This window comes from Loxodonta africana, chromosome 3, assembly GCF_030014295.1.
Source record: "Loxodonta africana isolate mLoxAfr1 chromosome 3, mLoxAfr1.hap2, whole genome shotgun sequence".
In the NCBI taxonomy this organism is placed as follows: Eukaryota; Metazoa; Chordata; class Mammalia; order Proboscidea; family Elephantidae; genus Loxodonta; species Loxodonta africana.
Window position 1 is genome coordinate 102,366,796 of NC_087344.1, and position 16,785 is coordinate 102,383,580.

Consider the following 16,785-nt stretch of genomic DNA (forward strand, 5'->3'; position numbering starts at 1 on the left):
GTACAGATTACAGCCAAGATAACCCTGTGGAGCACAGTTCTACACTGTAATACATGGGGTTGCCATGAGTCAGAATCAACTCGATGGCAACAGGTTTTTTTTTTACCATTGTTGTTATTTTTTGGTACACGAAGCAGTGAATGCACAAAACAAAATGGTTTCTCCTCGGGCCAACATTAATGAAAGTGGAGACAGCAACTCTCCTACTACGTCCCATTTTATCATTTCTCATGTCATTTCCTCACAGAACATACAACAGCGACGTCACCCGTTATCTGCATCTAGTGTCTTCCTTTCTGATATGACCCAAGTGAGCAAGGACTCCAACCTTTTCTGGGCACTCTCCTGGACCCACCACCTGAGTAGGCCAGGTGGCCCTCCTCTGGGCTTCCAAAGCAGCCTACACTGCCTTCTCTAATAGAATTTATCTCGGTGTATTATCATTTCATCTTTACTTCTTGTCTTATCTCTGCTCTTGCCCAAATTGTGAGCTAAAGGCAGGGACCATGATTTATGTGATTTTTTTTTATCCTCACCATCTAGCACATTGTCAGCATTTAATAAATGTTTGTTGAATGAATGATTTAGAAAATATTCTCAATCCAATGTTCTCTTGTCTAGAATATATAAGGCTTTGTTCTTTTTCCCAAAACACTTTGTTTGCAGTCAAAGAAAAAAAAAATTAAATGGATTAAATTTGAAATTCTACAAATGAATAGAGTTCGTATTAGTTTCAGTGTTGGGGTTCAGGTTAAATCCCTTCCTAAAGGGCCCATCCCTCCCACCCCCTGCCCAAACTCCCAGAAGCCACTGGAATTCTGGCCCTGGGGGAAACCAAAGCCAAAACATTTGAAAAGCATAGGTTCCAATAGACCACAAGAGCTGGCAAGGAGCCAAACACATGCACACCCGAGGTGGAGCTTTAAAGGGCCACTGAGATGAACCCCCCTGAAGAAGAATGAAAGCCAGATGCCTCCCCCTAGGAAACAGCGCTAAGGTCGACAGCGGGAGAGGTAGCAAGGAAGGCAGTCTGAGCTTCATGAGCGATGCTTACCCACCGTTAACCCCAACAAACTGAAGGTTCTTTTTGGTCCCATTACCTCCTGCACGGAAGCCATAGTCTTTCTTTTTCATTATGGATTTAAGGCTGGTCGGCGGGGAGATCTCTAGGCAGACACAACATGACAGGTTAGAATGATCTTGGGAATGCCCCAGAATACAGCAAAACCAGAAATCTTGCTTTGAAAGGGTACATGTTGAGGGTGTGTGAGGAGGCTGAAAGGGACAGGAAATCAGATGATGTAAATTAAATATTCAGGGGGCCCTTTAGGGGACCCAGCTTTGTGGTCAGTGCTGGCAGAACTGCCCCTGTTAATAATGCCACTCTACATGAAGTCCCTAGGTGGGGCAAATGCTTAGCATGCTCAGTTGCTAACTGAAAGATTGGAGGTTAGAATCCACCCAGAGGTGCCTCAGAAGAAGGGCATGGTGATTGACTTCTGAAAAACCTGCCATTGAAAACTCTATGGAGCACAGTTCTAGTCTGACACACATGGGCCTGCCTCGAGTCAGAGTTAACTCAGCAGCAATTGGGGTTGGTTATGCGTGGCTGACAGAGTGGAGTTGTGAGAGTATGCTCATCAAAGTGCCTTGTGGGGTAGGTACCACTGTTGCCCCTATCTTATGGCTGGGAAATCTGAGGCTCAGACTTGCTCAAGGTCATATGGTCAGTAAATGGCAGGGCAGGCGTAGAACTTAGGTTTCTCACAACTAGCCCAACACCTCACTTCTACTGGAGGGCACCTCCGTGCTCCCTCCTGACTCACATGCAAGTTGACATTCGTGAGGTGGGGGAGTCATGGCAGACAAGCGAGCAAGAGCACAAATCTCTTTTTGCTGTGCTCAAAAGTATGGGAAGCATTTCCCAACGGGCAAGACTAGAACTAGCACCGAATAATGAGAAAGCAGCCAACTTGTGATCTGAGGCAGGAAGCAGATTCACAAACTGCCTGTTGAGCAAAGTGAAATGTGGTTCTACTTAACTCAAGAGTGAAGAGTGTCTGATCTGTTACAAGAGGAAGTACCGCTCAGCCACAGGGCAGATTTCCACATGTGAGGATCACACACTCACACATACATGCATAAATGCACACATGGGCACACGCGTGCGCGCGCACACACACACACACACAGGGGAAATCTCCAGTGAACTATTCCAGATCTCAATATAATGTTCCTCCAAAACCAGGCTAGAGAAAACCTCTGCGACGTAAGCACCAGAGAGGAACACAGAATGCAAGGGCCCAGGAAACAGTGAGGAGAGGCCAGCAATGAGAACCAGGGGCGTGTCACCTGGACATTGCCTTTGAGCAACACAAATGAGATATAGCCGCCCTCTGAGTGGGCATAGTTCTGCAGGCATATGGCTTGGCAAGAGACAGGTGGGCCTCCTCTTCTGGCATCTGTGTGCCCTGTGCTATCTGTACAGCTATATGCGGTGGCCCTACACTCAGTTCCAACCTGACGGCAAGAACAAGAGCGGGGGTATCGAGCCTCTGCTGTTACCTAGATCCGTTTTAATTCCACTAGGTTCTCAAAGGGGCCTAAATCTTTTTTTAAATACATACTCATGCCATTAAAAATCTTTTTTTCCCTCTGACTCAGCCTGTAAGGGAGAAACGGTTCCCCGTCTGGGGCACCAGTATTTACCCATTGGCGGGGAGAAGGAGGAGGGGGCAGGGGGCTCCGGAGGGGGAGCCTGGGCCGAGTATGCGGACAGCAGCAGGTTGAGAGAGCTCAGCAGCTGGCTCTGGATGCTGCTGAGCTTGGAGGCTGGCTGCTTGATGGCGCTGGCCAGCTCTGGGTATCCATGTTCTAAGCAGTTCCACTGCTCTTGCAGGAGCTCCTGGATCTTCTTAACGTATTGCCCAATAGTGGCATCTGTGGGTGAGCTTGGTGGCCTTTCTGGGCGCTCCTTCCCTGGGAGCTCTGGACCAGCCTTCTCCCTCCCTGCCGGAGGAGTCTTTCTGCTGCTGCTCCATGGAGGGCCTCCTGCTTCACTGGCCAGACCCTCGGTTCCTACCTGAGGGCCTTCCTCCTGCTCAGAACCTACTTCTTCTATCCTGAGTTCAGTGGAAAGGCAGCTATGTAAAGAAGAGGTGAGGACCATCTCAGGTCCCTGCGGCAGTGAGAGCGGGGGTGATAGCATACATTCTGCTGGGCTCTGATCCCCTTGTTTGTGGCTGCCTTGCCCCAATAGGAGCCCATTCTCCTCTCCTCTGGCCTCCCAGCTTTCAGATTCTGTCATGCCCAGGAGGTTGACCCCAATGCTCTTGTCATATGCCTCCCTGGTAGAGAGTCCATGAAGAGGGTCAGTGTTCACCATGGCGTCGGTCTGGCCCTGAGTGTCTTTGGAATTATATTGGCTAAGCTTTTCTTCTAGTTGGGCTACAGTGCACTCTAGCTCTTGAATCCTCTGTTCCCTGGCCTTGATTTCTTCTTCCTGCTGCTGGAGGGTAGCTCTGGCCTGGGCCAGCTCCTCACTCCTTCCAGACAACTCACCCTCAAGGGCTGTGACCTGCTGCTTCAGGCTGGAGATACTACTGGGATCCACCCTGGCAAAGCCCAGGCTTTCCTCTGTCACCCTGATACCAATACTTCTTACATCAACCTCTACAGGTGGTGGGGGTGGGATCTCACTGATGTTGAGCTCAATTTCTTCTAGGGGGAGATCATTTTCAGGGATGGGTGATGGCAGAGGTGGGGGACTTGGTGTTGGGGAGCCAGGAGTGCTCACCACCTCTGCTTCTCTGGTTTCACGTTTGTCTTCTGCATCCTCTACGAGTGCACTCTGGGATGAGGAAGGAGAAGCCAGGAAAGAGAGGTGATTTGGAGCCTCCTCTTTACCCCCCAGAGGCTTGGTCCCCTCCTGAACCAGCTCTGGAATCCCTGGCACCAGGTCTCCAAACTCTCTGTCTTTTGGTTGAGTCGATGCTTGTGGGCTGGAGCTGTGAAAACCTGCAAATCCTTCCGCAGGGCCAAAGGTAACATCACTGCCTTCACCCTGAAGTGGAGGGAGGACAGGAGGTGGCGGGAGAGCTGAGGGTAGGCTGGGCTCCTCGGAGGCCCTGTTTTGTAGCAGTGTGGCTGGCATGCTGGATGCTCTCAAAAGCTGGGGCCGTCCACCCCCAGGGAAGAGTTCAGCATCCTCAGGAGGAGTTGCCCCCAGCTGCCTGGTGGCCTCGGCCAGCAGGGCCTTCCTATGGTAGCTCACCTCGCTGCCGCTGGCTAAGGCTTGGGAGGAATCGCCAAGTGGCCGTGTCTGGGCTCGCTCCTCCAACTCATGTGACACCTTCCTTGGCACCACTGGGGACCAGTGTGAGTGGGGAAGAGCAGCATGGGCCCGAGCCCCACTGTCAGGAAGGCTGAAGTTTCGGGGCAATGTGCTAAACTTGGACTGCTTGGCCCGTCGGTGGATAGGAATCCTTTTGATGGTGTTTCCTTTCTCGATGTCATCCACATACTTTAGAAAGTCCAGATCTAAATGAAAGCCATATGGGGTCTCCACGGAGTAAGGGTGGCTCTTGGGTGGGTCCTTCTCTTCATCCACCTGAGAGGGCTGGTCTTTGGCTGAGAGACACAAGAGGTGAAAAAGAAGCACAAAGTTAATAAGCACTACAGGGTAGCGAAGCCTAATATCTTTGATTTTGACTTAGCACTATCACATGAGCCGTCTCCTAAATGGTACAGACTAAATTATGCTGAGATGCTGCTCACAGTCTTTTTGGTCCTGCTGAGAAACCATCATATTAAATCAATGTGTACTTAGCCAATGTCTGCAAGGAAAGAGGTAGAGGAAACAGTTTCCAATTTGCAGAATGTCATCTGTTATCCTGTGTAATTTGCCTGCACACCCAACAAAATTGTCTCAGACTGTTTTTCCAGGTTTGAGTCATGTAATTGCTGAACCAAAGTGGCCAGGAATTTGCCAAATTAGGGTACTAATTGGCAATTACAGACATGAAAGTTTTCACAGGTTGAGATACACAATCGTCTAAGCATTAAAAAAGAACCTTGTGCTATTCAAATAGGTTTGAATAAATCTTGCTAAAGCCAGTAATATCAATGCCTTCTACATTATTTAAGCTTCCTCAAATGTCTGAGCCTCCAGGTACAGGAATATCAGAGAGAACTGAAACAAGGAGTCATGTACAGCCTATGGTCTTTTCCACCTAAAAACTGATTAGTGCTTAACAAACATGAATTTCACTGTCAAAAACCATTCCAAGTAAGGAAACATCACATTTCTCAAAGACTGTAAGAAAAGCAGTGAGGGAAATGTTGAGAGGGACGTGGGCACACATCCTGCAAGAGGTACGGGGTTCACAAATTTTCAGGGCAGACCAGACTATCTGGGGATATCTCATTGAGAAAGTTCTCCAATGTACCAAGGGGCCATTGATCTTCATGCAGTATCCACCTATTGACTTCAGTATAGGACGCTGAGAACAAGTCAGTTCTTCGAATATATGAATCCACAGGGACTTGTCTCTGAGTGGCTTCTTCTTTAGGTTAGTCTTTGTTCCTTCAGTGTTCCTTATATGACAACCCTCATTACCGCTGACAGTCTGTTAAATATGCTCCCAAAATGCCATGCTCAGGACAGAATATTAGTGGAGAGCACAGAGGTTAATATGGACTCTGGAACCTGGTTTATATCCCAGTTCTGCTGCATACTAGCTCTGTGACCTTAGGGAAATTACTTAGCCTCCTTGTGTTTCTTCTTCTGCAAAATGGGAACAATCATAGGAATCTACCACTTAAAATTATTGTGAGGACTAATTAATTCATATAAACTACCTAGAAGAATGCCTAGCAGATGATAAGCATTCAATATGTGCTTAATATTATACATACTATCTTTCTGGAAGCCCAAAATGTAAAGAACTAAAGTCTCATGATGGAAAACGATTTCCTTTGACTCCACGCCCTCCTTTGACAGAGGGGCTCAACAAAGTCTTTGTGACTTAGTAGATCGTGCAAAATTACGAAAGAGCAATAATTCAATTTACTTACTCAATCACTGTTTATTGAGCACCTACATGTCAGTTGCTAGGCTAGACCCTAAGGACATAGAGGTAACATGGGTACAGCCTCCACCCTCAAATAATTTATGGTCAGGTAGGAGAGACACCAACAAATACAATGCAGTAAGATCAAGAGGGTAACATTTAAGTACAATCTTCTTCCCTGACTTATTTTCCCAGTTTCTCCAGAATTATTTTCTTGAACTTGGAGGTTACTTCTGCTTTGGTAGGAGAGGGATGATGTCACACAAATGACATATGAGCTGAGCATTAAAAGAATTGATAGAAATTTTCCAGGTGAACAAGACAGTGGAAGACATTGTGGCAGTTTATCTCCAAGATGGCCACCATCAATTCCTACCCACTCTATACAATCAAGCTAATCCCACATTGAGAGGTAGAGTCTGTATCTCCACCCCTTTAAATTTGGGCTGGCCTGCCACTGCTTTGAACTAAAAATACCGCAGAAGTGATGTTGAGGGACTTCTAAGGCTAGGTCATAAGAAGCCATGTAGCTTCCATTTGGGTCTCTTGGAATGTACACTCTTGGGAAGCCAGCTGTCATGTAAGAAGTGCAACTTCACTGAGACTGCCATGTTGTGAGGAAGCCCAAACTAGTCATGTAGAGAGAAGAGAGATGATTAATCAACCCTCTGTGTTCCAGTCATTCTAATGCAGGTGCAGGCATGAGTTAAAAAGCTAAGGTGGCTCCAGCCTTAGTTATCATCTGACTTCAACTGCAGGAGGGACGATTCAGCTGAGCCTGTCAACCCCCAAATCTGTTACCATCAAGTCAATTCTGACTCACAGCAACCCTATAGAAGAGCAACCCTGTCCCATAGGGTCTCCAAGGCTGTAATCTTTGTGGAAGCAGATTGTCACAACTTTTTCCTGCGGAGCGGCTGGTAGATTCAAATCGCCAACCTTTCATTTAGCAGCTGAGTGCTTAACCACTGTGTGCCATGGCTCTTTATCAACCCTCAGTACTAAGTTAATAATAAATGATTATTTTAAGCCACTAAGTTTTGGGTTGGTTTGTTATGTAGCAATAAATAACCAGAACAGGCATTCTCAACATATGTCAGAGAACTTGCAATGGCATGCAGGTATGAAATTTCATAGTATTTCAGGGTTCTGCAAATGCAGTTGATATGGCTTGAACTTAAAGGGTAGTAAAGAAGGGCAGGGAATAGGGAAAGTAAACTTGGAAATGTAATCAAGAGCCAGATCATGGAGTAACTTCTATGCCATGCTAACAAGCTTAGACTTTACTCTCTAGGTAACACGAATATTGAAGCATTTTAAGCAAGGGAATGGCTTAGTCAAATGTGTGATTTCCAAAAGAGTGTTCTTGTAGAGGATTAGAGGAAGGACAAACCAGGGGTCTGAAGACTAGTTGGGAGACTGCTGCCATGACGGAAACAAGAGAAACTATAGGCAACGAAGGAAAGAGACAGGTTAAAGAAAAGGTGCAAACGATGGCATGGCCAAACTGGGCACATTTTCTCCTCAGTGTGATGACAGATTGGGGCTGAACTCTTCTCACTTGCCTGCCTGATGTCTCCTTCTTGTAGCCATGTCACATGCTTGGCAGATGACCCACAATGCTTCGGGATGTGCAGTTATCACCAAAGTACTAAATGAAGCCAACTAGACACACAAAGGCCAAACTCACGAACACGGACCCAGTGGAGCCTACTAGCCATCAGGGCTAAGTACAGCCACAGGGCCTGTGGGCTTTTATGTCACAACCACAGCAGGGAGCAGAATGCAGCACTGCATCAGGTTCCAGAGCTTCTGCAGCAGACACCTGGACTTCAGGTGGGCAAGGTAAACACTCTTCCAGCACCCAAAAAACTCCTAATAAGTTCCCATTAACTCACACAATTTTTTACCATCCTGCTTCCCCTCTAAAAGGCACATTGGTCGTTTTAGTAAATGAGAGCCATTTCTTTTGTTGCTAGCTGAATGTTGGCTTTCCAAGTTGCCCTCTGCTATACAACTAGGCCTACAGGTCTACCCAGCAGCCTCCTGGATTACGAGGTCAGGTCAAATCAGAGAGCAGATATTTGTCTAAAGTTAAGTACAGAACAGATTTATGATCTAGAAGGCAAACAACTCTCCTAAAAGAGAACCTGCATTATTTATCTGCTTGTTTCCTCAGTTCAGTTGAAATGCACTGATTTACCCAGCAGCCTCTGGGAGCCAGTCCAGAGCACAAATACAATAATAGCACCAAATAAAAAATAGCAGATTCAAAGGCAAAATCTTCCACAGGGGAGATGAGGAGAACCAAAGGAGACTGTGAGACTGAGCAGCTACCCAGGATGACAGGTTTAATAGGGACTTTAGTAGCCTAGCACTCTGGGGTACAATACACACACACACACACACACACACACACACACACACACACACACGGTGACCCATCATGCTGCACTGCCTGCCACCTGCCACTCTGCATCCCTTCTCTCCCTCCCAGCACACGAGGAATGCTGGGAGACCTCCACACACATTAAGCTCCACTCATGGTAATTCTACCTGGTGACAGGTATGCAGGAACTCAACATACCGGGCATTGGGCCAGGACAAGAAATTATTAGGTGTACTATCTCTGTTCAAAATGAAGTTCAGATCCAATAACCAGCCCATGGCCAAACTGGCCAGATTTGGGTTCTGGCTGTGTCATCTACGACCTGTGTGACCCTGGGGAAATTATTTTGATTTCCCTATTTGTAAAGTGGAGACAATAACACCTGACTTAGGGAGTTGTCGTGATTACTAGCGCTAACACATGTAAAGAGCACAGCACATAGTAGGTGCTCCACAAAGTGGTCTAAAGCACACCTGGGTTGGTTCTGAATGGGGTGAGGGAGGATTTGCTGAGGATATTCTTTGCCCCCAGGATATTTAACTTTCCAAGTTAGGATCACACCTTGAGAGGGAATAAAGGTTAAAATAATAATGATAATAATTCTGGAGAAACTGGGAAAAGGAATTGGGGGGAAGAAAGAAAGAAGATACATGAGGCTCAGAGCTACCTGGAGGGTCTCCCTCAGAAAGCACAACAGATCACTCTACCTTTGGGAAGGACCTACAAACATAGCCACCAGTTTAAGGGTTACAACCCAAACATGAGAAAGGGGGACGAGAGGAGGACAAGGTAAGGAGGGAAGGGCCACAGTAATTATCCTGAGGGACAAAACCAAGTGTGGCAGGTAAGACAACCCATTGGAGGCATTTAAGGTGAAGAAGGGAAGTCCAAAAGCCTTTTGTTTCTGAAAGAAATGGGAAAAACAGAAACCAGAGAGAAAATGGCCAAAAATAAAGCTGGAAAGAAGGAGAAGTAAATAAGTCTCTTCAAAAGGCCAAGACAGCGACAGAGACTTTTCCCTCTTTGCCTTTATTTTGTGAAAATATTGTGCCTACGGGAGGAGGCCTTTTTGGAGTCAACTGTGGGCAGTCCCCTGAGGACTGACAGCAGCAGTGCTGAGGAGGCTGAGCAGGGACTGATGAGGCAGGCAGGGATGACAGGCCCCCAGGGCAATAAGGGAATTAGCTGTGTTCTGTGGGACCACTTCCAGGGACACAGTGAAAAGGCAGCTCCCTGGGGAGAAAGGCAGACTCTTGAAATATTTGGTAACTCTATTTGGAAAAAGGAAGAGGCAGGGCTTGGAGCTGATGTCTGGTCCCTAAATCCTGTCAGTGAAGGGCCATGTGATTCAAGGAGGATTACAGGCTCTCCTGTTTCCTGAATTTGGTGAGCTGGAAAAAGCATCTCACTGGAGGTCAGAAGATGGGGGCCTAGTCTAGGACTTTCAGCAGGATTCCTGGGACAGAGGAAGAGAGGAACATTTATTGAGATATTCATTGTGCTGTTGTAATTGTTATTAGGTGTCGAGGAGTCAATTCCTACTCATTGCGACCCCGTATGACAGAGTAGTACTGCCGTATAGGGTTTCCTAGGCTATAATCCTTATGGAAGCAGATCACCAGGTCTTTTCTCCCACGGAGCTGCTGGGTGGGTTTGAACCACCAACCTTTTGGCTAGCAGCGGAGCACTAAAAGGTGGTGTCACCAGGGCTCTACTTGTTCGTTGTGCTAAACCCAAAAACACCAAACCCGTTGCCATCGAGTCGATTCTGACTCATAGCAATCCTATATAACAGAGTAGAACTGCCCCATAGGGTTTTCAAGGAGTGCCTGGTAGATTTGAACTGCCAACCTTTTGGTTAGCAGCCATAGCTCCTAACCACTACACCACCAGGGTTTCCATTGTGCCAGAGAGTTATTACCCAACAACTTTACATACATTACCTCATTTAATCCTTTACCAATCCCATAAGTAGATATTAATACCTATTTACAGATGAGGTGTGGTAGACTGTCAGCAAAAGCAGACACAATAGTACCCCACCCTTTGTTACTCACCTCCCACACTGATTTGGGCTTAGCCTTCTGTCTTGCTTTGGCTATTGGGTCAATAGCAAATATGACATATGCAGAGACTTGAAAACTGCTTGCACATTGGGGTTTGTTTATTCTTGCTGAGTTTGGAACCCTTCCACCACCATATGAGCAAGCCCCCACTGGCATACTGGATGATGAGAGACACATAGCCAAGTTATCAGCAATACTCCAGGTGACATGATATCAACCACCAGACATGTGAGTGTAGCCATTCTAAACCATCCATCCCCAGCCAAGCCATCCAGAAAACCACAGCCAACCCACACTGTACTAATGGCCCAGCCAACCTATTCCAGTGGGGTTCAGCCCACAGAATCTTTTGTGAAGTGTTAAATGTTTGTTGTTTTAAGTCATTAAATTTTGGGGTGGTTTGTTACACAGCAAAGCAAGAAGATACACAAGGGGCCTGAGGCTCAGAGAAGTGAAATGACTTGTAGAGTCACACAGGCATGAAAGGAGGCTCTTTGACCATATTGTGCCTTTTACCTAGACCTCAAGATCCTCATCTGTAAAACAAGGGTAATGAGTATTTGGATAAGATGAGAAAGCACTCTGAAGATTATACAAATCTAATATAAGGCTATATTCTCATTCTCTACTGCCTTCTATTTTGAAATACCTAGTTTGGGCCTCCTAATACTCCTTATTTGAGGAATATCTTCTTGTAGGCTTTCCCTAGCCTATTTCTAGGATTTATGGTAACAATCTTTTTCCAACCTGAGCACTCACTTTAACTCAGGGAATAAAAAGCAGCCTGCATACCATCTGTTTTCTCCATCTTAAGGAAAGCTGACCATTAGTCTCTCAGGCACTCTTCATCCGATGAGTCTGTGGGGTTGATCTGAGAGTTCTGGAAGAAATGATAGAGAAGTGGAGAAAGTCTCATTAGAGTTAGAATAAATACTGAGGAAACACAGCACCTAGTACAGGGTCACCCCTCCCTGCCTTTCTTCCAGGGGTGCCCATGAGCTCATAGCCCCTCACAGTGGAATAGTAAAAGCCTGTCCACACTTTTGGTGGTAATTCTAGGTGTGTCATCATGGAATGTCAGCCATAGTTGATGCTAAAGGAAGCATTTGGTCCATCTCCCTCACTTGGCAGATGAGGAAACTGAGGCTCAGAAGTTAAGTATTTTGTCCAAGGCCTCTCAACATATTAGTGAAAGAGCTGGAACCAGACAACCAGCACATATTGAGTGCTGAAATATACCTAGCCCCACTCTGATAAGAGAATTATAATTCACTTTGTGAAAAGTGGAGCCCTGGTGGCACAGTGGTTAAGAGCTTGTCTGCTAACCAAAAGCTTAGCAGTTTGAACCCACCAAACGTATTCCTTGGAAACCCTGTGGGGCAGCTCTAGTCTGTCCTATACAGTTGATATTAGTTGGAATCAACTCAAAGGCAATGTGAAAAGCTAATCAGAGTATCTCTAAATGACTGGTGACATCCCAATCAAATACAAGACGAAGATAAGGTAATTGCAAGTACTGACAAGGAGAAATACCTACAGGTAATTTCTAAGTTTGGGCAGAAAAAGGCTAGGTTCACCCCAGGTGGCCAGAAGACATGAGTGACTACTCAAGCAGAATACTGTCCTTACTATGAATTAGTGTACCCTGAGGTTTGACCATAAATGCTCCCCCAAGGTTTTAATCCATTCCCAGGACTCTTATAATGGTAAACAACTTAACTCCTGCCCCTATTACAACAAATCACCCAGGAAATTGGCTTTTTATGATTGTAACTCCACATACATCTGAATAATGAATTATCTGTGACACCCCAACAGTGGAAACAAGGTTGTTTTAGGAATTTCGATGTGCTTGACAATAAACTTCAGAGCAGAAAAGTGGACCAGTGATGAGGGAAGGGGTGGGAGAAGCTGGGAGTGAAAGAGAAGGATGAGGGGTAGCCCCCAACAACCTAGGATGAAAAAAGGAAAAAGGGGAGCCAACTAGTAAACTAGAGAAGAGGTCTAGAAAACATTAGGCCTGCCAAATAAGAGAGAAAGTGGAATGTTTGCCAAACAGAGACTTTCGCATAACCTCTTGCTGTGAGCACGGAGACTGTCTCCAAAGCTGTTGTCCTGCCTCCTGACTTGGCTCCTGCAAACAATTTTCTATATGCAGGTCTCATGAAGCTCTGGAGGGCAGGCGGGGTTTCTGTAAGCAGCAACACTCCTTGCAGAAGCAATACTAATATAAGCGTTTCCATTGTCTTTGAGGCAGCTTCAACCACCCATCCACTACCATTGAGTCAATTCTGACTCATAACGACCCCACAGGGTTTCCAAAGCTGTAAATCTCTATGGAAGCAGACTGCCACATCTTTCTCCAGAGGAGCCACTGGTGGTTTTGAACTGCCGACCTTTCAGTTAGCAGTCGACCAGGGCTCCCTTCAACCCTAGAATAAAACCAAACCCACTGCTGTCAAGCCGACTCTAACTCATGGTGACTCCATAGGGTTTTCTTGGCTGTAATCTTTATGGAAGCAGATCACCAGGCCTTTCTTCTGTGGCACCATTGGGTGGATTCGAACCACCAACCTTTCGGTTAGTAGTCAAGTGCAAACAGTTTGCACCACCCAGGGACTCAGTGCAAAGGCACAGAGAGAAGCAGCAGCATCCTGTGTCCCAACAAGTAGGTACTTGAGTTTGGTGGAAGCCCAGAGGTGGAGGAGAGAAGTTAGGGACAAGGAGGGCAAAAGTGCGGATGGTCTAGGGGGCTGAATGTGGCCCCTAAGAAGGAAGACAGTGGAGAAGTACAGAGGTTCTAACCTGGGGCGAGGGAGGGTGGCCCTTGATCAAAGCAGTGTTGTACAGAGAAGTTTCCTAGGCTGAGGACCGTGCGGTGGATCTCAGCATGGGTGGCAAAGGTCTGCAGTGGGTGAGCAGAGAGTCTTCCAAGAGCCAGTAGGCAGAAGAGGCCTTCAGAGATGGGCTTCTGCTCAGCAGTGTCAAGGTGAAGCCTGGAGAAAAAAACGTAGTGAGAACAAAGCTGCAGGAGCAGTTCGTCCTTCCTTTCCAGTAAGTCAGCTGTTGGCAGCTTGAAAATCAAAAGTCAATTTGGAAGCAGCTTTGAGTTGTGTTTCAGTAGAAAAGGGGTGAGCTTTTAAAATGCCTCCTGTGCTGCCTTATAAACTGGTGCCCGGGACATCAGTGTCATAGGTCTCAGTGCTGAGGCTTCTGGCTCTTCTTCCCCTGGTTTCCAGGCCTTCCACCATGAGCACCAATCCTCTTTCCCGTGGCTTCTGTCCTCAAACCCTAAGCTTGGTGCCCTGGTCTGTCTCTCCAACACCACAGCCTTCTCCTCTCCCTCTGTCCCCCTATAACATTACTGAGCAACAGGCAGGGCTCATTTAAAAACATCTCATTTAATCCTCACAATAACTCAAAGAGAATTACCACTGTCTCTGTTTTTCAGATAGGGAGACTGAGGCTGAGAAAGTTTACAAGCCTGGTCAAGGTCACATAACAAGCAAGTGTTGGGCTTGCTTTTCGGTCTAGCTGACTCCAAGCCTGCATTCTCACTGAGGAGTATATAACAACGGTTCAGAGCATAGATGATCCTGGAGCAGCACGCCTGGGTTCAAATCTCAGTCCTTCCACTTACCAGTTGTATGACCCTGGGGAAAGTACTTAACCTCTCTATGCCTCAATTTACTCATTTGTAAAATGGAGATAGTGGTGATAGTAAGAACAGTGTTTACTTTACAGGGTCCTTGAGGTGATAAGTGGGTATAACATACATAAAGCACCTTAAACAGTCTCTAAGTGTTAGCTCTTACTGTGGTTATTCACACTGTATCTCTTGCTGTTCTCTGGCTTGTCTTCTCAACATTTCTTCCTCTGATTGGCCTCCAGCTTCCCTGGCCTATTTGATTCCTTCCTCCAGCCTTACTGTTCTTGCATCCTTCAACATTCAGTTTAATCCCTCCTGTCCTAAGAAGCATTATTTGAAATCAGAGTAAAATTACTTTTCAAAAAATTACCCAGGTCAGCATTTAATTAATCTCTAATTGCTTTATGCCTGCTCTTTAATTATTAATCATCTTTCAGACATGTCCTTTTTGTTTCCCTAGTTAAACTCAAACTCCTAGAGAGAAGTATTCACATCTCAAAATGGGGATGGGGGGTGTTTCTTCCACAGTGTTGGGAAAGGAAGTAATTTGTAAGTATCTGTCCAGCCCTATAAGTGAGCCTTGGTGGCACAGTGGTTAAAAGCTACAGCTGCTAAACAAATGGTCAGCAGTTTGAATCCACCAGCCGCTCCTTGGAAATCTATGGGACAGTTCTACTCTGTCCTGTGGGGTTGCTATCAGTCGGAATCGACTCATGGCAATGGGTTTGGTTTGGCTTACAAGTGAGCCCAGTTCACAGGTGCTATGACTGATTGTCTAGTTCCTGCTCTGATGCTTCTCTGCTTCGCCCGCAGATGTACAGGAAAAGCCTTCTGGGCATAGAGAAGGGACACTGCTCTCTTGAGATCTGCTTCACCAAAGTTGATCACCAAGCAACAAGGCTTCTCCCAAGGAAGAAGAGGCCACCGGATGGGCCTCTTGGTTGCATTAACTCACATCATCACCTTGGAGAGCTTGGTAAAACTCACTGCCTTTGGCTAGAATTAGGAATTTGCCCCTCTGCGTATCAGATCATATATCTTCAAATAATTATTCAGCGCACACTAGGTCAAATTTCATTAAAAAGAACTACATAAGAACTCTAATACTTCCTTTAGGCTTGCGTTTTACTATAACTAATCATTCCAAGGTCACAGAACCTGGAAATTAAATGGAGCTGTCACTCTCTGAAGAAGAGGGCTCAGCAAGTTTTCACCCTATACGGCCTGGAACCCAGGAAGGAAAGGAGGGGCTGTCATGTACACACCACACCACTCCCAGTCCTCCTCTCCTCGCCCTCCAGCCTTCTCCACTTTTCCCCATGGTCCTGGGGGTTTCTTCAGTGGATGGATGTTTGATGTGGTAAAACTCATTGCCATCGAGTGGCTTCTGACTCATAGCGACCCTACTGGACACAGCAGAAAAGCCCCAAGGGTTTTCAAGGCTGTAATCTTTATGGAAGCAGACTGCCACATCTTTCTCCCACAGAGCGGCTGGTGGGTTTGAATTGCCAACCTTTTAGTTAGCAACTGAGAGCTTAACCACTACACCACCAGGACTCTTTTTGATGTGGTTAGGTGAGTGGAATCCAAGAATAATCGCCACATCAACACATGCTACTCTATTTACAATAGAACAGAATATAAAAACAGCTTCGTTGGAATTTAACCAATATAAAAATGGAATTTCGCTACTCTCTGGAGGATTTAAAACTCTGACATAATGTAACTTATTATGCATTCTGTTAAGATGGACCCCCGGTGTTCAGAATCTTTTAATACCTGGTGTTGTTATATAACTTTTTATGTTTATGTCCTATCCCAGGGCCAAGTTTCCCCAATTAGATCTCAACCACTCTCATTAGCTCATCATATTCTACATGCCTGAATATATCTAGCTCTATCTCTCTCTAGTTCATCTCCCCTACTGAACCGCAAGTTTGTGAAGGTCAGAATTGTTGCAGGACTCATTCCTGTGCCCATTCCGTCCCTCACCTCCGTATTCTAACATGTGGCAGACACTCAGTACATGGCTCTTAAATGAACAAAAGAAGGGGCAAAATTATCTGTCTTCAAATGGAACTCATGGAAAGAAATGAGCAGCTACTAAGCACTAAACCTGTCAGTCAGGTACTGTGTATAATTTCTCATTTCATCCTCACACCAACAATCCTGGGAAATAAGTCTCTTCTCCAAGCTACAAATGAGGAAACAAAGGCACAAAGAGGCTATATACCCCATCTAAAGTTACCCAGTTAATAAAGGACAGGACAGTTTGTGTGACTTCATCACCGTGTACAGTCTCCCAAAGCCAATGGGGAGGTGAAGAGTTGGGCACCAGGGCTGCCTGTTCAAAATCCACCGAAGAGTCAGTGCCTGGCAGGCAGCAAGGACGGTCTGTGTATAACTAGCAGGCTATGTTAGAAATGGTTCTAGCAGGGTGCACCTTCAGTGCCCAGGGGCACAGATTCCACCAGCAGATACCCACACCCCCCCTTCACATTTATTCCCTTATAATATCATTTTCAAACAATCTCATTTCTACCCTCAAATTCAAACATAAAGAAACCTTCCCTTAGTCCTAACACTGAAACCTGGTTCTTCAAACCTCTC

At 46.1% G+C, this 16,785-nt stretch overlaps 1 protein-coding gene across 4 annotated transcripts in view; it reads right to left on the reverse strand.

Annotated features, from left to right (window-relative positions):
- KANK4 (KN motif and ankyrin repeat domains 4) overlaps positions 1 to 16,785 on the reverse strand; it is a 99,822-nt gene that overhangs the window by 36,310 nt on the left and 46,727 nt on the right. For 3 of the 4 annotated variants that reach the window (XM_023549522.2, XM_023549523.2, XM_064282068.1), the window contains exons 2-5: positions 13,332 to 13,522; positions 11,319 to 11,406; positions 2,710 to 4,629; positions 1,055 to 1,166 (exon numbers count right to left, since the gene is read on the reverse strand). In XM_023549522.2, coding sequence (XP_023405290.1) covers positions 1,055 to 1,166; positions 2,710 to 4,629; positions 11,319 to 11,334 — 2,048 coding nt within the window. In that variant the 5' untranslated portion in view covers positions 11,335 to 11,406; positions 13,332 to 13,522. The remainder of the gene's footprint in view (positions 1 to 1,054; positions 1,167 to 2,709; positions 4,630 to 11,318; positions 11,407 to 13,331; positions 13,523 to 16,785) is intronic. The other variant, XM_003411150.4, reaches the window with a different exon arrangement.